Below are 23,959 nucleotides of genomic sequence, written 5' to 3'. Positions count from 1 at the left end.
ATGATACCCAGGAACAAATGGAAGAATTGTGGCACTGAGTTCAGATCTGAAGTTGGGAGCTTCTGGCTGGAGTAACTAATGCACATCCCTTAATCCTGAGACCTAGTGCAGTGTAGTGGCTTATAGCAGTAGCTATCAGCTAACCTGTTCAGATAGTTCTTCAGCTGTGCATCTCACTAGGTAGCTTTAGGGAAGGTCCTGCTTTTAACATGGGTATCTATATTAGCATCAGCCTGCTTTACAAGACTGTTGTAAGGGTTACTGAGTGGGAAAGCCCATGCCGCAGTGGTAGAGCACATGCTTTGAATGCACAAATTACCAAGTTTAGTCCCTGGTATCTGCAGTTAAAAGGATGTGAGGTGTATTATCCCTTGATATGTTCCATATAAATGCTGCTGGTGGTTATCAGTTAATTGGTTCTTATAGCTTTGACCATAGGCCACGACTAAACTGGTATATATAAATATTCTGAGCAATAAACAATAAACAATACAAGCATAGCCAAAGGTGGAGAAACCCTTACAACCTGGGTTAGTGCAAACACTGTGATTTTGTCTGGTTCGACAAATGTTTCAATCCCTAGTAGTCACTGGTTTTATTAGACTCCCACCCATGAAGTCCATTGTTCGCATTAGGCTTAACAGCTTCCACAGGGAACAGATGTGTCTTTTCACTGCCCAGATATTCTATTGCTCTTACCAGGCAGGCCTTTTGTTAATTATAATACTAACCAAAAAAATGGGGAGGTATTGCCCCCCCCCCCCCCGGCTCAGCATTAGAGATGCTGACAAGGTACATCTGGCGCAGGCTAGGAAATGAGCTCTGAGGGTTCTGTGAGGCAAACTTTAGAAAGAGAGGCAAACAACAGCCCCCCCACCCACTCACCCCGCGGTCAACCATTGCTCTGCATTGAAGAACTGCTTCCAGGGAAACGGCTGAGCCAAACTACACAATGCTAGTCACGTCATGGGTAGTTGAGGCTTGTTTTCTATATATTTTTTTAAATCTAGTGTAAGCATGCACACAACCTGAATTGGACTGAGACCACCACACTCTAGGAGGGGAGGGTTAAACCTTTCCTTCCACCATTCCCCCCCCCCCCCCGCCTCAAAAAATCTCTCTGGTGTAGACTTTTTTTTTTTAATAATCACCCATCCCTCTTGCCAGGATGGTGGCAGATTTTGAGGAAAAACTGTGTGTGTGTGTATATATATATATAGGTTTAACCCTCTCCTCCTGGGGTGCAGTGGTCCTGTTCTGAATTGGAGCTGTTCTCACTTACACTAGAGTAAAAACAGCAACAAGAAGAACAAGCCTCAGCGACACGCTAAGCGATTAGTGAAACGTGTAGCTCTCTGTCACTTGCATAGGAGGCTGCGCCAAACGATTGCCCTAGGGAAAGTTAGCAAATCTGAATTGGTTCCGAAATTAACTGAGCTGTATCCCCAAACCTGGCTAATTCAAAACCAATTTGACATGACCCCCAGAACAAGGAGCTTGCCCATCTCTTCTTCGTATTCTGGGGAGTAGTCCCATTGTTTTTCATAGAATCATAGAATAGTAGAGTTGGAATCGAGTCCAACCCCTTGCTCAATGCAGGAATCCACCCTAAAGCATGCCTGACAGATGGTTGTCCAGCTGCCTCTTGAAGGCCTCTAGTGTGGGAGAGCCCACAACCTCCCTAGGTAACTGGTTCCATTGTCGTACTGCTCTAACAGTCAGGTAGTTTTTCCTGTTGTCTCCTAGGAAGCTGCCTTCTGCTGAGCCAGACGCTCCATCCTTCTGGCTCTGCCTTGTCTGCGACACCACACCGGGCAGCAATGACTCTCGCTATTTCGAAGGAGAAGGCTGCTGGGTTAGAAGATCAGATTGCTTTTTTAACATGCGGCAGGCTGTTGCTTCCTCTGAGGGTTTGTTTCTGGATGTGCCTTTGGTGGGGAGAAACATTGCATCCCCCAGGTGCAGTTCTCTAATTTTAGACCCTGGGTTTAATGATCTCAAGAGGACTCCCTTTAGACAGCTGTGCAGCCCACAATGAACATTTCTCTTCAGCCCTCACCCCCTAAGCTACCCACCCTGTGCAGTTAGAACAATAACCAAGACAAAACAGTTTGCCAATCCTGATAGATAGATGGACACATAACACTCTGAGCACGTGCATTTTAAGCTCACTTAAATCATAGTATCATCATGGCCGAAGAAGCAAAATGGAGTTTGCTCCTTCAGACCTCATCACCTGCTGCTCTGTGGGTGGTTGTTTGCCCCCACCCCGAATTCTGGGGCTCTGGAATTTGGCCCCCAAGGTTAAGTCCTAACTGCACCATTGCCCAGGTGATCGAGTAACGTGTACATAAATATAGAAACGGTTCAGAGGCTTGGAGATCGATCCTGTATGTGTTAACTGAGAAGTAACCCTTGATGAGTTCAGTGGTACTAATTGCCAAGAAAGGATGGCTAGGATTGCTGTGTTAGTTGTACAGCAAATAATTGCCATGCAATTTGTTGAAGAGCAGAAAACGGGGGGGGAAAGCAGCATTATTTGCTGCTGAGAAAAAAAACTTCCAAAACCACTCTGTGTGCCTGGGTGTGTTTGTGTGTGTGCGTGTGTGCATAGCAAATATCTTGCTTTGTAGGGTGTTCAAGGCCAGTGTACTTCTAAAAAAAATTCCACATCTGTTGATTTGAGATGAGAATTGCTGGTGGAAAGTGTCATGGAGAACTGAACATGTTTTTCTTCTATTACTTTTTCCCCCCCAGGGAGAAGCATTTGTTTGGGTTAACGGTGCCTCCGCTCATTCCCAGAGTGTTGCCAAGGCCAAATACGAATTTCTATTTGGTGGATCAGAAAATGAAAATTCTTCAGAATTTGGTAAGCACGCACCATCCACCCTCTTTCTCCACCCCCAAATTGCATTGACACCGCTATTGTTGTTGTTGTTATTCTTAATATGATTAACTTAAAGCCAGCGCTGACCCTTCGTTATGGGACTGAGGTTCAGAGCCACGCACTCCTTAAATATTGGCTAAGAATTCTTGGTAAATTGGGACTATCAGTGTGAATGTATCAAATGATCCAATCAAGACAGGGGTGGGGAAGGAGCTCTCCACCAGCCCTGATACAATCTTCTTAGTAATTCACATATGCTTTTTCTTTTTTTTTTACACAGCAGGGTGTGGCTTGCTCATTGGATGAGTTAAAAGTGGATCTGCTAGGATGTGGTAGCCTGATTATTCCACTTTGTGACCATAGTGTGGCTGATAATTCCAGCACCCCAGAATATTTCCCCAAACAACTTAGGTGATGTTGTAAGCCCTCGTCTGGATGTATGATATGGCAGCCAGACAAAAAGCTCTTGCCTGGTATTTTGGTTGGCTGCAAGGCTCTTGTGAATTGGTCTTGTTCTAGCTTTTGGAGGGCGCTATATCAAGAGCATATGCAGGATGAATTAGATCATAGTCAGTGTCACACTAGTGGAAGCAACTGGGATTCTACTAATGTAGGAGAGCCAGTGTAGTATAGCGGCTAGGGTGTTGGATTGAGAGTTGGGAGATCCAGGTTCTAATCCCCACTCAGTCATGGAAGTTCACTGGGTGACTTTGGGCCAGTCACCGACTCTCAGCCCAACCTACGTCACAGGGTTGTTGTTGTGAGTATAAAAATGGAGAGGAGGAGGGTTGTGTATGCTGCCTTGGGTTCCTTGGAGGAAAAAAGGCAGGATATAAATGCAATAAATAAATAAAGTTTGCTGTAGTAGTAATTGTAAAATGTGAATGGCGCTAAACAAGTGCAAACTGCTTCACCAAAAGTATTCATGGTCATCAAGGACCAGGGAAATTGTCCCAATCTCTTTGCTTTCTGTTAGATCTTCTTTGTTACTGTAGCGAAACAAGCGTCTAGTTTAGGGGAACCCGCACCCCTCCAGACGTTGCTGGACTACAACTCCCATCATCCATGACCTGGCTGTGCTGGTTGAGGCTGATGGGATTTGGAGTCCCACAACATTTGGGGCCCACTGGTTCCCCACCAGTGAACCAGAGGGCTGAATTGTGATCATAGTCCTAGGTGAATGGGTATCAGTGATAACAGTGCCACAACTGAGTTCTTCTGCTAAAGTCTCTTCCCTCTAAATGGAAAGATAGGATGAAAGGGCTAAAAGAATTGCAAGGAGGTAAAATGACTCCTCCCAAGTTATGTAGTGGATCAGGAAGGAAGTAGGAGAGGCTCTGCTGCTGGACTTGGGCTGTTTTTTAGCTGTTAAAGCGAAAGATGGAACTTTTGACCTCCTTTAGATTTACTGAGCCATCAGTTTTCACAGTCAAGACTGCGTGAGACGAAAACTGAAAAATATGTGTGATGCAGGCATTTTGTATTCAGTGTATGTGTATCTGGTGGTAGTTGTCTTGTGGGTTTTCTCTAGTCTCTACTAACATTGAAGTCTTGCTGTTGAAATAGGTATTTTGGGAGCAGCATGAAATGATGGAAAGCGAGACAGAGTTCAGAAAGATCTAGCTTTCCAAAGGATTGCCAACGCTGAATTATTCAAAAACAATGTAATCGGAATGGGTTATATATTCTCGTCACAGTCCAATCTCATGAAGAGAAACAAGAAAAGAAGTGTTTGAGGAGCCTCCTATCAGGATACCTAAATGTAAAGATGGAGAGAGGGATGGGACGAGAGTATTGGCCATGATCCAGACTCATTCCATTCGCTTTTCAGCATATCATCCAGGTTGCAGATAATCATACCCCAGCCATTGTGTCCTGAGCATCTCAATATTTTACATGGTAGAGCCCATTGCCTCATGTACATCAGTGTGTTAATCATGTGTCTTTACTGTGCACATATACATGCGAATTCACATGTGTATATGTGTCACATGGGAATGAAGGGTTCTTTTCCAGAGGTGCGGTGAACGAAGTGGGGGAAATAGCTATTTCAAAATGGGGGAAATAAGCCTGAGGACAACTATTGAGAATAATTGATGCCAGCGTTATTTTACCTCAAATATTTTACAGAAGAAAAGAACGCTTAGATGCTACAGTGACTTGCTAGCATGCTGTCCCTGGTAAAAGATGGAGAAGAGGGAATTAGAATTTGCCAAATATGGAGTGAAGGGGGTGCTTAGGAAATGGTGAGGCAGGGTTTGGGAAGCTGTATGCGGGGAGTTCAAATGCGGGTGACGTAGGGTGGGCCACGCAACACGCAAAACAGATAAACCCAGAGAATTCTTAAGGAGAAAGGGGAACACAAAGAACCTTGCTTCCTAGTTGGTCATGGATCTGGAAACTCACAGGCGGCATTACTTTTCGGTTATGGATTCAAAATGGGGTAATCACTCTTCGATATAATACCACGGTGTGCATGGAAGTCTTTCTTCTGATATGTGCAAAGACTTGAAAAGTGATGAAGTGTGTTTGGGGGTGGGGGCACAGGCGGTGGTGGCTGGCTAAACTGGTTTTGGGGACCTTGGAGTTTAAACAATCTGATTGCAAATATAGACTTTAGAATAGAGAGTCTAAAAACGAGGCTTCTCGTTAGATCCTAACTACTTGGAGGAGCAAGGCAAGGGAAAGAAACTAGCCGAAGAGCATGGGTACATAAGTGGTTGCATGTGACTTGAGACCCTTGTAACAACCCCAGCACAAATCCCAAGGCTCCTTGATTGTCCACCAAATCACTGGACTCTGAAAAGGTCTATGGACTAAGTAAGGAGTTTGGGTTGGTTGGTTGGTTTCTGAATCAGCGATACTTATGGGGGTTGCAGCTGCCTGTAAGACACAGAGCACTTGTAGGGAAACGAAATGAACTCACAGGGTGGGCTGCACTACGTGTAAAAGCTGGATAGGAACTCAATGGGTACTGCACCAAGGGGTGAAGCTGAGTTTGGATAAACAAGACCATGGATCTGTCTGACAAACAAGGCAGTAAGATGGTTCAGGTGGAATGAAGAGAGAAGCACTTGCCTCTGAAATGTGGGCTAGGCACCAGGGAGAGTGCTTGGAAAGGAATCATGAGGGTCGGGCTTAAGATCCAAGCAAACCCTGGGTGATTCTGTGCAACAGCAAGTCTGTCCATGGTGAGCCCCAAAATGTCAGAACTAAATGGCTCAAAGGGGGAGTTACAGGCTTCAAAACAAAGGGTACCAAAGGATCAATAGCTCTGGGGCTATAAGATAAGGCAGAACAAATGGATCAATAGCATGACTCTGGTGCATTAAAGAGATCCTCATTGAGCTTCCTGGCTACTTAACTGAGATAAAGCTGGCTGACTTAGCATTACAAAAGCCATACTTCTGGGAGATGGTTAGGTAGAGGTATACAGAACAGAAGGTTGCCACAAAGGGTAACCAGGTGGTGCTTTAACCAGAGATCTATTTTGGAGTGGAGCCACTTCAAGGATGGCCCATGTGTCCTGCAAAGGCTCTGGTTTAGCCAGTTATTCAAATATGGGTTGTCTGGCTGAGGTGATGATTTGGTAGTCAGGTAAGGCATTTATGGGAATCCAGAATTCTAGATTCTTTTTAGATGTTGGTTGTGGGGAACACTGGTGTATCTATAGCACTTGTGGCTGTTCCATAAAGTATGGAGTTGCCCTGAGTTCATCTTTGCAAGCTGTTAGTGGAGCTAAACAGGGAGGGACAGTAAAACTCTGCAGGTTTTGGCCTAGTTCCGTGATGGGCTGGAGCTGGGGTCCAGTTCTGGTGCAGATGGCATCACATCAAATTTTGTGTTTAGCTATACATTAGAAGAAAGGACGGGGGTTGAGGTGGAATAGAAATGAAATGGTGGCAGTATTGTGTCACTCTTAACATCTATCTGGACTTTGAGATTCACGATGGATGAAGATGGTACATTACAAGGCACAGCTTCCTATGGTGTATGTGCTCATTTCTCTTGTGCTACTCTGTGGTGGTCTCAGAGGTTTTGAAAGTACTACAAAAAACTGGAAATGGAGATAATAGAATCATGACACCACAACCACTGATGACTCATCCTTTCAGACTTTTTTCAGAGAGTTGAAGGGCTATCATTTTGTTTCCAACCATAGAAACAAGAATGTGATCAGGTGGCTGATGTGCTTTCACTTCAGTGTAAGAAGAGCAAGGACCTAGGATCTGGAGAACCACTCGAAGTCAAGGCAGCTACTGCCTCGCACTAGTCTGGTTCACACATAACACTAACCCATGGTTTATTTAAACCATGGTTTGCTATCCTACCCAGAGTTTGTCTGGCAGGTGATTGAACAAACCATCATTTGTTTTCTCAGTTCCTTGGTTGGTTGTTTCCCTCCCTCCCTGTATCCCAACGGTAGTAGTAGTTTTTAAAGAGGCTGGTTTTTTTTACTGCTCTTAACTTGCTGCCTCTGTAGCATGGTGCAACCCATAGTTAAGACTCGTAGTTATGGGCTAGCATGTAACAACAACCCATGATTCCACAAACCATGGTTAATTAAAACATTGTTGTTACATGTGAAGCAGATCACTTCGTCCATAGCTGCCTTCTCCAGCCAATTCTCTTAAATAATCATGGGTGCTAGTTAGGATAAGTCTTTGAATATTTGGCTAAGTTTGGCACATTTGTAAAAGCAGCTTCCTCCCCAACCCACAAGTCACCCACTCCCCTTTTGGAAATAGAGGAAAGAAGTGTAGGCAAAGAAAACCGAAGAAGTATTTATTCACAGTGAAAGGAGAAGAAAGGGGCCATTGATTCGTTAGTGAAATGTTTCAAATGTTGGCGTTCCAAGTGAGGAAAACTCTGAAGTGCCTCATAAGAAATATTTACTGACTTGCCGGGCTTGGCTCGTGTCATGTAGAGTTTTTAAAATTATGTTTGTTTATGAAGCACTAAAATTATTCTGCTTACTCAGTCTACTGCTCAGAATAGTAGCACAATAAATGTCTTCAGAACACGTACATACTCAGGGAGGGCAGTTGGAGGGCTGTGACTAGATTATTTAATAGTAAAGATGTCAGCTGATTAAACAACATCTGCTTCTTAACTGATTACTCAAACAATATAGATGACCTTTGGTGATGTTGAAAGAAATGTAATTTAACTAACAATTTAATAAACCAAAGCAACCACATGTAAGTAGGGCCATACATAATATTTCTTTCATGCTCTGCTACAGCAATACAGCCTTTAAAAAAACCATGGCTGCAACCTTGAGCTCCACTGATCAAAATTGGCTCCCACTGCTTAATCAACTAAACATTTTGTTGATTAATCTATTAGCTGAACTGATTAATGTTTGTTGCCTAATGATTCCCCCCATCCAATAATACCTTATCAGCTTATGGGGGAGGGGTCCATATACCGAAAATATTATTTTGAATTCTGTAAAAGGCCTTGACACTTTTTCTGAGAAAGATATCTAATAAAAGTTGAATTAAAGCTGATGTCTGCTATATTGTTTGTATAAGGCCTGTATGTTAGAGGACCTGTAAGAGTCCTAAGGCGCAGAAACTTTGCTTGTTGTCGGCCTACCTGATTTAGTTTTAAGGCAGATTTTAATCTGCAATTAAAGCTTTAAGGTGATTAGTCACACTGATTATTTGATTAAAGTTTGGAGCCCTGCTTATTAAGGTTTAACAGTCAAAATATTTGCTCAGATACAGCCAGAGAAGTTCAGTGTGATTAAGGGCATGGTGCTCTAAATATGTGGTTTTCTTTAGTCTTTAAAAAACTCAGGAGAATTCTACCTGCAGACATTAGAGTGACCAAAAACTCTCTTATGGATAAGTACAAAGGATCATACATTCAGCTAGCTTCAGAAAACGAGTTTATTGACATGTGGAAGCCCAATAGCGTGCAGATGCGCATGTGTTTAAATGGTTTGACTTGGAGTCTGAACTTTTAGAAACTAGAGGACGTGTTTTCATGTAGCTCTCCACGCTACTTCATCAGTAGATCAAAGCCTTAGGTGACAATCAGCAAAGGTCCATTTTATTAGATTGTAAGCCTATGCGGCAGAGTCTTGCTATTTACTGTTTTACTCTGTACAGCACCATGTACATTGATGGTGCTATATAAATAAATAAATAATAATAATAATAATTATTATTATTTGGAGTGGCTATCAGCTGAGGGCATAATCCTGCGTGGGGAAGGCCCATAGAACACATACACTGCATGTAGAAGGCCCCAGGCTCAGTCCTTGGCATCCTTGGGTAAAAAGCATCTCAAGTAGAAGCTGCTGAGCAAGGCCATCATCTGAGACCTTGGTGAGCCCCTGTCCGACATAATACTTAGACCAATCGAATGAGTGAGTGCAAGGCAGCTCCTGTGAGGCTACTTCAGTAGTGGCAGGTATCTGCAACGGGGAATGAGAAAGCAAAACATGGTCTAGGAGAGGGGTGGGGAACCAGGCGCCCTCCAGAATGTTGATGAACTATAACTCCCATCATCCCTCACCATTGGTCAGGATGGCCAGTCCTCATGGGAATTGGAGTTAAACATCTGGAGGGCCACAGGTTCCCCACCCCAGATCTAGGAGGTGTCACTTAACAATGTAACAAAGAAAGCGATCTCACACTTCTTTTAAATTCACCCCAAGCACATTTTTTGAGATTTTGGAACTCTTTTCAAATTATTTCATTAGTTAACTGTTCAAATAATATTCCTTAATTGGTTGGTACTCCTACGCTAGACTGCTATGGATAAGGTGGGGGGACTATCCTGGGCTTCTTGCCAGCTGAGCAAAACTTATCCTGTTCCTCCTCTTTCAGCTATTTCGAGGGTCCTCATGCTAGCCTTCTATTCAGGGTGAGTGGCAGCAGCTAAGCAAAGTAGCTAGACCTCCAGGTGAACGTGTTTTCAACAAGATTGATTTGATTTAAAGTGATTTAAATCATGATTTAAACTGCTTCTCTGAAGGACTCAATTTTAATGATTTAAACTACAGTTTAAATTACTAGTGAGGAAGATTCTATTTAATAATATTTTTTAGTAGAAGTACATACTTAATACATATTCAGAGATGTAGGTTTCATTAGAATATAGGTACACACTAAGCAGTTATGCTGAATTGTTTCCAGATTAATTTTCATCAAAAACGGGATAATAACTCGGTCATTTTAGTTTTTAAAGCAGAACGAACTTGTGAAATCATTCAGGAGATGAACCAGCTCTAACTGTTCAATTAATCACGGTGGTGTGTTGTTGTTTTTTGGTTATGATCCGCCAGAATCACTGCCACCAAACAGGCTTTAAAATTGTACTAATAAGATTGTACTAATAAGGTACTAATAAGATTTGTACAATTACTATAATTAACAGAAGTTTCCTTAGGAGTCAGGACTGCATGAATATGTTCTGTTCACTTTTGGTTTCAGTTTCTACTCCCCTCCCCTAGCATTTATATCCAGATCTACTCTATCTCCCCACTTTCTCTGTCCATTGACCTTCTCTACCTCTGCACTGAGGAAGTCAAGGCCTTGAGAGAGCGAGAGCGAGAGTATACACTTCTGTACATCACCTGCAGTGCAGAATAGGGGCGATCAGGTTATCTCCCATCTCCATAAACTGCTGTTAACATATTCATAGAACATAATTAGAAGTTGTATAATTAGTATTCATGATGATATCTTTGGCCTAGGCTCTTTTTTCTTTCCTTTTTACTAATTTTTTTAATGAAAATTTCAAAATCTGATTTAAATAATAATTTAAAAATCCTGTTTAGATCATTGATTTTTATCAGCCCTGATTTTCATTTGGGTAATTTATCCAAAAAATATTTCTCGCAACCATAGGATCCTTCTACTAATGTTGGAGGTCATTCTTCAGTCTAATTTTCTGCCCGGTACCCATCTTGGCTATCTGGACAAGGAGCTGAGCTGAAGTAGCTTTTACTATGTAGACAATTATTATTATTATTATTATTATTATTATTATTATTATTATTATTATTATTATATTTATTTGTATCCTGCCTTTTGCCCAATGCTGGGCCTCAAGGCGGCCTTACAAAGTTTAAAATATACATGGGGGGGGGGAACAAAACCATAAACATTTAAAATACACAACAAAATTATAAGACAATAACATAGATGGAGGGCCAGATTATTCTCCAAAGGCCTGCTGGAACAAAAAAGTTTTAGCCTGCTTCCGAAAGTCCATCAAGGAGGGAGCCAGCCTACCTTCCCCGGGAAGAGAGTTCCAGAGCACCGGAGCAGCCACCGAGAAGGCCCTCTCCCATGTTCCCACCAAGTAGGACCTCTAGCAAAATGTTGAGCTGTGTGCCCCACACAATCACTTTTCTGTTTCTCAGTTCCGTTTCCTATCTACCCATCCAACCTCTCTGGCATGACTAGACCTACTGGCGGAGTGGGGGAGGATCTCACGATATGGTGATCGCGAGATCCTCCCCCTCAGTCCACATGCGGCACGCAACGTCCCAGGAGGAAGAGGACGTTGCGCCTGCCTTTTTTTAAATTGAAAATGAGCGCACGAATGCTCCACCAAAAAGGTAGGGTTTTTTTAAAAAAAAATCCTGCTCCCCCCTCCCTCCCCTGATGGGCACGGAGCTCCTAAAGAGCTCCGTGCCCAGCTCCTCGTATTTACCCGCAAGGAGCCAGGACAAACTAGGATGGCCGTCTACACGTCCCGTGGTCTCGGGATCATCCCGGGACTGCAGGAAAAACCGGGCAAAAGTGTAGGGCAATATCCTGGGGAAATGCAGGGATCTTCGCTCCCTGCTCCCAGGATCCCCTGTGCATCATGTGGATGCACAGGGATGATCCCCGGGATATCGTCCCGTCTAGACATGCCCCGTTTCAGGCTCCCACTTCCTCATTCCTTGTCCTTTTCCTTCATGTCTCTTGTTCATCCCCTGTTGCTCATCCTGGCATTCTGTTCTCCCCCATTTCTCATGTCCTTGTTTCCCCCCAACACCACCCTTGTCATTTGCCCTGTTTCTCTTCTGCCAGCCTCTTGCTTCCCGCTCTCTTGCACAACAGTGAAGTGGTAGTGCAATGGCTTTGGAAAGTTTCTTGCACAATGCCTAATTGGAGCTGGAGATAATAGTAACCATACAGGGCATTTAATGAATTTGTACAATGCCTATGCAGTAGGGATTTTAAGACTCTGTGGATTGATGTGGGGAACAGATGTGTCCTTCTGGGGTGGGTGGGTCAGGTTTAATTTTTTTAAACCCCTGCACACCATGGTGTTCCCCCAGGCATGCTGGTAAGTGCATTTTGATTATGGGTGGTCCTATTTTGGCACCAACCTTGTTGGCACGGGCCACTCAAGTTCAACATTAGAAGGAACGGTATTAGTTACCCTAATATTTTCCTCTTTTTATTTTGCTTATTAGACCAATATTTTTTTGATGACTTAAGTCTTAGTTAGACCTAAGGTTTATCCCGGGATTGTCCTGGGGTCATCCCTGTTTATGTAAATGACACAAAGGATATCCCAGGAGCAGGCAGGGACGACCCCGGCATAAACCTTAGGTCTAGCTAAGGCCTTGGTTTCCATTTTAGAGGTTGACATTTGAACTCTGAATTGGTGAAAAAAAGAAAAGAAAAAGTGCAACTGAAATTGGTATTGTAGGGTGCAATCCTATATTAATTTACCAGGGAGTAAGCCCCATTGAATTTAATTCTTCTAAGGGATTTACTTCTGAGTAGACATGTACAGGATCGTGCTATTAGCACCCTAGTCTATTTCTAGGGTAGTTGCTTCAGGTACTGAATTACCTCCTTTACTATCACAATAGTTGAGCAAAATAATATTTTGTGTGTTGTGTTCTTCGGTCACTATAATATTTCCGATGGAATCCTATGCATGCATGTCTTCTCAGAAGTAAGTCCCACTGAATTCCGTGGGACTTACTATCAGGAATGCATACAGAGGGGATTGCAGCCCTTTTGCTATGTTATCTATTGTTAGAAGCGTAATTCCATAATTCCTTCCATGTGTTTCAAAACGATATTTGTTCAGTGGCTAGTGAAGCCCTGTCACACCCCAATAAATCTACCATTAGGGATTTTGTGACTTTATTTAATATATATATTTCAAAAGCACTATAGATTTCATAATTCTGTTTTTAATGCAGAATGACTCTGTCAGTGATTACAGAAAGGGATGTTACCTATGCAATCATTTTTTGGTTAGCCTTGTTATCTATGCAACTACCCTCCATGTACTTCTTATAGATAGGGTACTTCCCCCTCCTCTTCTATAAACTGTGAAATCTCTGGCTTTGTCTCAGTAGGCATTGGATTCAGGAAGCGGATGTCTTCGTTGTAACTAGCAAACAGCTTGGAACAAATTCTGAAAGGGTTTGACAGGAGCTGCAGCATTAAGGCATCCAATCAGTGTAGAGAGATTTGGTTATTTGCAGCATGACTAATGCATTGTGCATGTCATGTATTTTGCATGCATGGCTTTTAATGTAAATCCTTCCATTTGGATTGGTTCTGGCTCACTGGGAAGCTTTAATTAGCCAGCTAGAGCACAAGGGATTGCAGCAAAGGCTGCAGAATTTATGGGCCATCTACTCCATTGCAACACTCAGAAAGGCAATGAAGATTCAGTTTTAAAAGAGCTCAAGACACAGCAGTTGGGGAAATGGGTTTGTGGAGCTGGGATCTGAGTTCCCCCCTTTTCCAAAGGATGCTCTTGAATTGCATGTAGCGCCCACAGCCGTTTCAGAAAATAGTTGTAGAAATGGTTGCCTGCCTTATGCAACCAGTTGCTGGGGTGATATGGGAACTATGACCCCACAGGTGTGCCATGCCTAGCACAGTCGAAGGCAGAGGGCTGAACCTCCATAGGCAGCCCACTAACTCAGTAGGCCTCATCCTTAGGCATTTTAGAGACCGCCTTTTAGGTTATCATGGCTGTTTATGGATTATTGTGAAGTTTATTGTTTTGCCTCGGTTTGGATTGTATTCTTTTAAATATTTGCATTTATTTTGTCATTTTAACTGTACTATGGCATTTTAGTTTTTTAACGGGTTGTACTCCACCCTGAGAACATTAGTTATTGGTTCAGATTAGAAGTGTACTAAATAAACAAACAATAAACAATCCCCCCTCCCCGCTCGGCTGTGCCTTAGCAGTGTCAGGCAGGGAGAAAGGAAATGGCAGCAGCGACAATGGCACAGTGTCTGATGGGGCGTGGAAGGAGCTGGGCGGGGTGGGGGGGGGACAGAGGGAGGCAAAGGCATGGAGAAATGCAGCCTGGCTCTGAGGAGCTTAAACCTCTGCTCTAGACCAGGGCACAGAACCTTCAGCCCCCAGTCCTCTGAGGTTTCCCACATGGCTATGCCCATTTCCCTAGCCCCACACCTTCCCCCCAACCACTGATAGTTTGGTATTTTCTCCTGCAGTCTCAACCCACCCCCACCCGGCCCACATGCCCCTCTTAAGGCTTAATTACTGAGCTATAAGCTAAAATATGCTGGCATTTTTTTTTGTATATTTGCCCAATCCTGCTTTGCCTTTGGTGCGCATCCCTTTTTGCTTTTAGTTCCACCCACCAGTGGATTGTGCTCCGCCCCCTAGAGCTTCTCCAAAATGGAAATTGGCCCTCAGGGTCCAAGAGGTTCAACTTCACTGCCCTAGACTTTCTTATGGAGCCCGGACTGCCCTGGTTTGTCCTGCTGCTTTTACTACTTTGGTTTGGTTAGTCATGGGGAGGGTAATGAGTGATGCACAATGGCTAAAACCCCACCCCATGCACTGGAGATCTTAGTCAGCCGACTTTTTGACTTCAAAGATTTTAGCAAGCGCAGCCCACTCGCTTTCAATCACATCTCCGAAATCATAAGGACTGGAAACTTGCTTTAAAAAGAAAAAATATGCCCAATCTACAGTTTGCACTTTTTCTTTCCTCCCACCAAGTTGCACATGCATACATCTCAAGCTATTTATCTTGAATTCTGTGCACATACGTATGCACGAAATACGTAACTATTTGCTAAATTATTTATAGAGTTCATTTTTTAAAAAAAAAAGTAAGTTAGGAACAGCACAGGGGTATGGGTGACAAAATGCAGCAAACCTGATTTCAGTGTGTAAGTTCATCAAAGAAAACGCTCCGTTATGGTAAAATGCCATTGTTGTGTGCCTCTGCTGTTGTGCAGCTGGTATAAATTGCACATGGAATGGACACTGTTTGCTTTTGTATGGTTTCTGCTTACGATGATGATACTTACAAGGAATAAACATACTGCTGTTAATCATTTAATGTCACCTTAAAAATCATATCATGTACATGTTGTGTAAAAAGAAAGAGAGAATGAGAGGGGGGGGGAAGAGCTTAGTGTAGCTATTTCTGCTAGGAGATGCTGAGGTGGGCTCATCTTCAGCCATAGCCGGAATGAGACTGCAGTCCTCTCTCCAGTTTCATAATGCTGAGAATGCTTCCATTTACATCACCGTGTGCAATGCAGGGCAACCGGGCTGCCGCCGCCAGGAAATTTGAAACTATTCTGATTCCAGTTGACTTAGAACAGCAGCAATTGAATTAAGCCTGTATCCTTATTAGATAAACTGATGATCTGTGTGTTTTCATTGTCCAATGGGTAACTGCTGGAGCTACAGTAATCTCTGTGAGTAGTCAGCCTCTGTTCAACAAAATTATAATCTATTTGTTCAGGGAGATGATAGGGTGCTATAGACACACGCACGTGCCCACAACATGTGTGTAAAATACTAGTCCTCTCATTTCCTAGATTTGTGTGGTGTTTTGCTTCCTAGCGGGGTGTTGATTATTCCACTGCCGGGCTGCCTGTAGTAGTTTCTTTTTAAAAAAACATTTTTCACTGATTGGATCTTTTCGTGTAAGAAGGATCATGTATATTATTCCAGTGCTCCATTAAGTTATGGATTCTTAAAAGCACCAGTCATCAGGAAGCACCAGCTGCTTCCCGGCTATATTTGCTTCAGCGGCTCAGCTTTCTCATGCAGCCGTATAACTCAAGGCATTAAATGTGTTGTTTATCAAAAGAAACTAAAGTTAAATTGGGGGTGGGGGGAAGAAAGCAAAATGGTTACCTGGGGATGGGGTGGGGTGTATGTAGAGAATTTACCCAGTTCCATTTCAGTGCGTTTGATTTTTCTGCTTCTTTTCAATGGAGCAGGTCCTAAATTTTGCTGCTTCTTTTCGAGTGTGGCTTGTGGGGTGTGTGTGTGTGTGTGTGTGTGTCTGTGGGTCTGTGAGTCTGTGCGTGGTGGGGGGAGGATAGATTGACGCGATATGATGCCCGTTGCTTTAACATGACATGATGCTGTGTGGCTTGATGGGAATGAGGGAGGAGTTTCCCTTAAAGGGCTTGAAGCTCTTTAAACCTTTGCTACCTGAACAGAGCGATGCACAAGCCTCTTTGGCGGTAGCAAGGGAATTTTGAAAAGAAGAGAGTGGTTCTTAGCAGCGGGTGGCTGGAATAATAACATTGCTGTGAGGCTGGATATACAAGAGCACAATGAAGCCAGATCACAGCATTGTAGCTTTGATTCTGTGCTAAGTGCAAGTGAGATCGATAGTGAGATTGTGTTTGTTCTTTGTTTCTGATAAACAAATAGTAAACTGTTGGATCCTTAATTTAAACTAAAGTCATGCCATACTGCTTGGCATTAAATAACAATAACCCTTAACATCTGCATAGTCCTTTTGAGCATTCTAAGTGCTTTGTGTTGATCAGGCTTGTACGTAATGGTGGCAAATTGTGGCTTAGTTAACCCACGTTTTGCTGCAGCACATGTCCAGTGGATGCTGCTTGTGCATAATCAGCTTCCAATTGGCCTAATTGGAGGATGATTCATGATGTACGAACCTGTACACTATGGGCTAATCATGGGTTAAACAGCCCACAGTGAACCTAAGAACTAATTGATTATGCAGCGTGGAAGTGGCAAATTGTGGCCTAATTAAATTGTGAGCTGTTACATGCGAATGGGGCCATTAGGTTAAAATTTAGGAATGAGCAAACATGTGATAGTCGAGCTCACCCAAGTGTCTTCTTTTTTTCTGATTGGGAAAAAAATTCACATTTTTAAAAGTGTACATTTTTCCCCAATTGTGAAAAATATGTGTTTTTAAAAACACAAATTTTCCCAATTGAAAATGCGATTTTTTCCCCAGTCGGGAAACTAAGACACTAATGTTTCGGAATGAAAATGAGGCCAAATGAGCTTTGAGGAAAGATTCAGAGAACCTCAATAAGCTCAAACATTGCATGTTCGCCCATCCCTAGTCCCAGCGTTAAAAACAGGCCTTATCCCTGGTAAATCTTGCCATGAAGTAGGCCCTGTGTTTCCTTTCCTTCAAAGGGGCTCAGAGAACATAAACAGGGGTTTACAGATAGTCTCCCATCCACAGGATTAGGCAACCTCGTGCTCTCCAGAGGTTTAGGACTACAACTCCCACAACCTCCAACCAGCATAACCAGTGGCCAGGGATTATGGGAGTAGTAGTCCAAAACATCTGGAGGACATCAAGTTTTATAGGCCCAGACCTGTTTTCGCTTGAGAGATGAAAAAACCCAGCATCTTCCTTCAGACCACCATATGTCTCAGCTGAACTAGGATTGACAACTTCCGGTTTTCCCCTTTACTTGCCTTGCTCTTGAACTCCATCACACCTACTCCCCCCCCCCCCCGGCTTTGATTCTGCGGTTCCCCCTTCCGTTTCCTTAGCAAGTCTAGTGCTGGGCACTTTCACATCTGTGCATTGTTGCACTATTTCAGCTCATGTATCTTTTTACCCATATCGCTATTGTGCCGGCGATATCTCCTGCCCCACCCCCTACATTCTCCTTCCCCCTGCAGTTAATTTTTAAAATATATTTTTCTATGTTTAATTTATTTATTTCTGAGCAAATACAATAGTACGGCAGCCTGAAACTGCACAATTACGGTAAATCAACACACTATGCTTTCCCCTAAGATCATATTAAACAATATAAGTGAAGAGAGAGTATTGCAATTAGTTTTTTGGATAAGGTTGTGGTCAATGTTGGCATGGCAATGGGAAGCCACCATTGTTCTGACCAGGAAACCTAGACATGCCTACTCAGGAGTAAGAACCATAGAGTTGAACGGCACCTTCTCTGTGGGGTGTTCAGCGCCCTCTCTCCCTCCCCCTTCACAGTTGAGCAGTTGAGTAGAGAACTGAACCGCCCTCCTGTTTTGTCAGCGAGACTGGTCTTCGACACACACGCCCCAACAAAAAACTGGGATGGTCCAATATAGCGCAAGGACCACAATACCCGGGATGGAGGAGGGAAAAAACCAGACTTTCCCTGCTCCAAAATAAGACAGAAAAGGGAGGGGAAGAAGCGAGATGAGTGCAGGACAGGGACGACATCATGTGAGTACCACGCTGCAAAAACACATACCAGGCATGGCGAGAGTGTGATAAATCGCTGGTGCGATGTAGCTCCTTGTGCTAGTAAGCAACAGAATGACATGAGTTTTAGCTTGTGCGGCTTTTTCTGAATTGGAGATAAAATGATGTGAAAAGTTTTGTATGCTTAATTTGGGTTCAGGGTTGGGTAGGGGTGCTCCAAGATCTTTTATGGTCTCCATTTTGAAGTGAATCCACTTGACCTGCACCTCAGATGAATGTGTGGATCGGAATGCAATTATCCTTTAGTTTTTGCACATCAATAAATTTTGTGAGACGAACTGGAGTTCCATGGCCCTCAGCTTGGGACAGGCTGTCATGTGGGAATAAAAGAGACATCCCTTCGGTATGCATATAGTCCATTATGGGAAATGAGAGAACTGTGTGTGCCTCTTGTATCCCTATCTAGCCTTAATCCCACCACTCTGTGCAAATTACTTGTGCTTCATTGCACAAGGAACTTCTGTTGAGGCAAGAGGAGAGGTGTGCACAGGCCTCTCAGTAATGGCAGGGTATCACTGAAGGAGGAAGACAGGTCTTTCTTATATACCCACTGGGATACCTCTGAATACAGGAAAAAATTGTACTCAATGCATCTTAAAGTAATAAGGTAAGCTTAGATTGGACAAGGAGGCACATGTTACATCAGATTCACATATAAATTCACACACACACAGCCCAAATTGCCGTGTTTTTTCTTCGCACCCCGCATTCCCCCCCCCATGAGTTCAAAACTGGCTAATATTTATTTGAAGGTCTTGACATGTTTCAAGCAGAAGGCTTTCTTTAGGGAAATAAATATTGTGAAGAAACAAGCTCTGTCCCTTAGGCAGCTGATCAGGAAAGACGGAGAGCATTTTTTATCAGAATCTGCATCCCTCAAGAATAACCCTGTGAAATGTACCTTTAGCTGCGGTTACTTATTTATGGCTTTCTGCATTTCCTTGCAGTAGAAGGCCTGGCTACTGCGTTGCAGATAAAGTAGCACATTTTTAAAAAAAATTGTCAGTGAAAATTAACCACTGTCAGGATGCAAAATCGTATGCAGTGACAGGTGGCCATTGTCTCATCTTAGATGATTGTGTCAATACGACCTCTGGTCCACTTGAAGCGTTCCCTAAGCGACAATTGTTTCATTGTTCCGTAGGAGCTATTCAACACAGGGCTCTGTGATAAACTAAAGAAAGCTGTATGTCAATAGGGTGCGAGTCAGCAAAGAGAGTTTTAACAAACAGTGGCTAGGAGATTTAGCCTAGGAACCAGGATGTCACTACTTTAAAGCTGGCTTCTGCTATGACCTCACTAGGGCCTATTTTTCAGGGGTCAGTTACATTTAAGGATGTGTAGGGTCAGTAGTGAACAATTTTTTTTTGTCAGGCTATCCAGAGCAGTCAAACTATGTGGGCCTTCTTCCTAAGGGTTGTTTTATGGATTATTGAGATAATGTTCCACAATAAACACTCAAGAGGCGTTATGTTGCTGCTGCTTCTCTTGTTGCTTTTTCAACCTAGAAACTAAACTGCTATTTTAATTGTCCTTTGCACAATTCTAGGTACCTTGCCTATCAAGAAAGATCCCTTAAACTTGGCACTGAGATAAAGTGCTCTGTGGCTTCCATTTTCAAACAATTGAAAGCAGTGTTGTATCAGCAGTGGGTGCTACTGGGTTCTGATCACCGTTTCATAATCTGGCCTGTTGGTTTTCTAAATAGTTCAGTTTTCACCAATCTGAAAAACAAAATAGTATAAAGTTATCATTCTGGATAGCTTTGGGCACAGTTTTGTCCTTTAACATTTACTACGTATTTGTTGTTTATTCGTTCAGTCGCTTCCGACTCTTCGTGACTTCATGGACCAGCCCACGCCAGAGCTTTCTGTCGGCTGTCTCCACCCCTAGCTCCCCCAAGGTCAAGTCTGTCACCCCAAAACATCAATAACAAAAACAATATGGGCCACTAATACAGTATTTGCCTTTGGCTGCACTGTCATTTTAAATAAAGTGACACTGTAGTGATGCAAGATAATGGGATAATTTAATTTGGCTATAATAAGTTTATTTGTGTTTATAAGGTGCAACTATGACCGATAGCTCTCTGGCATTAGAATAAGGTCTTCGGTAGGACTCAGGGCTCTCTTACTCAACCTGGAGACCACCACATATTTTTTTAGTCCAAAAGAATTGGGGGGTACCAGGTTGGGGAAAGGTGACTCAGCAGAACTCAGTATATCACATTGGTCCTATTTGCACATGAATTATTATCAGCTGCTTCCTTTTGATGAGATTCCATGCTGCTGCGATGTCCAATTGGATGGCCAATTTCCACCTGTTGTCTCCTGATTCAGTGGGAAAGGTCCATGGGCTGGCCTGCTCACATGGTTCAACATTTACAAGTGTATCAAAATGGTGTAGGATCTCACCGTAGAGAAGTTGCTCCCCATAGTTAATGGGGGCAGTGTTGCAGGAACAGCTTTGGTTTATTGTAACTTTCCACACTGGTATGTGTTTTTGTGTACCTTTTCTATACTAATTAATTGCTTGGTATTTGTGATAGACTGGCTGTTAAGAGCCTATCTATGCTACAAAGCTATAAGGTTTATAGAGAGTCCACAGAACTTGGCTTAGCATAGTGGCCACCCATTATTTGTGGCCATCACTGTCAGTGGGGTCTAGTGTCTCCCTATCCCTCCTGATTTTTCTTTTTCTTTCATAAGATTTTTTTTTAAATAAAAATAATTAATTGGGAAGCTGACATGCTGCAAAACAAATGCTGCCCTCAGGAACCATCTTCATTTGCATTCAAAAGACTAGTTTTTGTTTTGGAGCTCAGACCCTGTTCTCTGCCTTGTACTTAGGTTGTTGAGCAAGTTACTTTTTTTAAAGTCTCACTCATTTGCCTACTGGGAAATGAGTGTTTTGTGACTGGCCATGCCCACCATGGCAGTCATTCTATGAATGAGTAAGCCCCACCCCCAAAACAGCCATTTTGTGGGCGCACCCATGACACTCCCTCAAAATTCCAAATGGGCTTGCTAGCTGAAAAATGTTGGTGGCTGACCTTTTCCCATCACCTGAATCCTGTGGCATATGAGAGAACCCTGAGAAAGCGAGGGTGGGCAGAGGGTCACATAGTGCTTCTCCACCATTGCCTTTTGCAAAAACTCATAAAGACAGGAAACCTTCTCCACAGAGAAGAAAGGAGGGTTGGTTTTGAACTCTTGTTGCTTGGTGTTCGCAGGAAACACCCTTGACATAGAAAGTCATCTTTGTGTGGAATGAGGCTGGGGTGCTTGCTGCTGGGAAGCAGGTGAGTGGATTTATGAAGCGTGTTTAAATGCCCTGGCTTCCTTCGAAGTGCCTTGGAAATCTTTGTTCAAAGAGCACTCTGCTTCTAGAGCTCCCTGAGAGAGGAAATGACTGTTAAATGAATTTAAGCCTTGCCTAGATCTGTCTGTAGGCTGCTTTGCCTTTTCTCACTTGGAACCCCTGAGTTCCAAAACCTGTTGCTGTCCCAAACCTCAAACTGCATTAAAAACAAGTCTGGTAATAAAGACCAAATAAGAAATGACATCATGGCAAAGGGACCAGAATGGAACACTGTTTCTATGTAGCTGGAATGCAGAAAGAATATTGGTAATGGAATTAAGGGCTTGCGTTTTATTTATTTATTTATTTGCAGGTGGCCATGGAGGTAGCACACTCCTCCCACACAACGTCACCAACGAATTCCCGGAATATGGGACTGTGGAAGAAGGGGCTAAGACATTGGAAATGTTATCTGAGATTCCTGGAGAGACTATAACGTGTGCTTCAGATGGGCTGCCGAGTGATCAGCTGCTTTGTGAGCCTCATGAGAATGGCAGCCCCGAAGATGGGCTGAACTTGATTTCTGAGGAGTTACAAGTACCCTCCGAAGAGGAACAGCTGTCCCAAACAGTTGACAAACTGAGTGAGAGTGCAAAAATCCCTCAAGATTTAGAATCTGAAAAAGCACAGGATGGAGAAAAGAATGATTTTGGTTCAGAGATGCAAATGGAAAAAGAGAGGAGGGCTGGCAGAGTGTTTGAAGAGGCAGCCAGAGAGAAAGTTCTTGCAGGCCAAGAAAAACCTACAGAAATGCCTCTTTCATCTGAAGTAACGGCAGAGAGAAAATTGTATTGGATCACCGAAGAGGACTCTATGGTCTTAACTGTGGAATTACATCCTGAAACCTTGCAAAACACTGATGGTGGAACTGAGGAGGTCCACGAAATGTGTGAAACAAGTTGCCATGTACCTTTGGCAGGGCCAGAGAACAGAGATGAGGGCACTGCTGGTGTTCTTGGTAGTGCCTGGGCAGACTTTGAGCGGGAGTTTTCTGCATTTGCTCCAGAAAAAGTAGAAAGAGCCTCTGAGAGGAGGATATCAAAAGAGACAGCAGTGAGCAAACATGTTGAATTTCAAGGGGTGGAAATCCTTTGGATACAAAAAGCAGAGGAGCACAAGGGAATGGAGCGGTCTGAGATGGAGGGTGAAGGAAGGAGAACATTTTCTAGTATATCAAACAACCATACTCCATCCACAGACTCAACTGGTTTGCCTGAGCGCCCTTGGAATGTGTCCTGGGAGAACTTCAGGCCTTTAGCTTCGCTGGCCGAAGGTGGAGAGGATGAAGTCTTTGTAATAGAAAAAAAGAAGAACTGGGCTCAGGAGAGGAGATCTGTACCAGACAATGACAGGTATTATTATTATTATTATTATTATTATTATTATTATTATTATTATTTTATATCCTGCCCTTTGCCCAATGCTGGGCCTCAAGGCGGCATCACAAAATTTAAAACATATATATTAAAAACCTATAAATAAAGATATACTAAAGTTAAAAGTATATTAAACATATTCTTTTAATGGGCTTTCCCTGTGGTGGCACCCTGACTGTGGAGTGCCCTCCCCTTGGAGGCCCGATTGGCGCCAACATTGATTTCATTTCGACGCCGAGTAAAAACACGGCTTTTTAACAAAGCCTTTGATGGTTAAACTCACTGGCACATTGTTTTAACTGTATCTATTGCTTTTAAATTATATATTGTTTTAACTTGGATCACAGTTTAATTTGTTTTTAACTGTGTATACTTATTGTTTTATACTGTATGTTTTTATACTGTATGCCGCCCTGAGATCTTAGTGATATAGGGCGGGATATAAATATTTTAAATTAATAAATAATTCCAATATTAAAACATTTAAAATGACAATTTTAAAAAGTCCTTGACACAGACAGAGGTTCAGTTCATTCACCAAAGGCCTGCTGGAACAGAAAAGTGTTTTCCTGCCTCCTAAAGCACACCAGGGAGGGAGCCAGTCTGCTTCCCTGGGAAGAGGGTTCCAGAGTACTGGAGCAGCCACCGAGAAGGCCTCTCTCTTCAGGTGTGAAAGGTAACACAACCCGACTCCAGACATCTGAGTGCCGCTGAGCAACTTGCTGGAGTTCAGCCCTGTATTTATTTATTTATTTATTACATTTCTATACCGCCCAATAGCCGGAGCTCTCTGGGCGGTTCACAAAAATTAAAGCCATTCATAATATAAAACAGCAGTATAAAACCATAATATAAAATACA

The 23,959-nt window shown here is 43.0% G+C and overlaps 1 protein-coding gene across 1 annotated transcript in view; it reads left to right on the top strand.

The window, feature by feature from the left end:
- PSD3 (pleckstrin and Sec7 domain containing 3) overlaps positions 1-23,959 on the top strand; it is a 189,691-nt gene that overhangs the window by 13,315 nt on the left and 152,417 nt on the right. Inside the window, exons 2-3 of the mRNA XM_063129137.1 lie at positions 2,758-2,869; positions 22,036-23,074. Coding sequence (XP_062985207.1) covers positions 2,758-2,869; positions 22,036-23,074 — 1,151 coding nt within the window. The remainder of the gene's footprint in view (positions 1-2,757; positions 2,870-22,035; positions 23,075-23,959) is intronic.

This window comes from Elgaria multicarinata, chromosome 6 (assembly GCF_023053635.1).
Source record: "Elgaria multicarinata webbii isolate HBS135686 ecotype San Diego chromosome 6, rElgMul1.1.pri, whole genome shotgun sequence".
Taxonomy (NCBI): Eukaryota; Metazoa; Chordata; class Lepidosauria; order Squamata; family Anguidae; genus Elgaria; species Elgaria multicarinata.
This window is presented reverse-complemented; position numbering and strand designations above follow the sequence as displayed.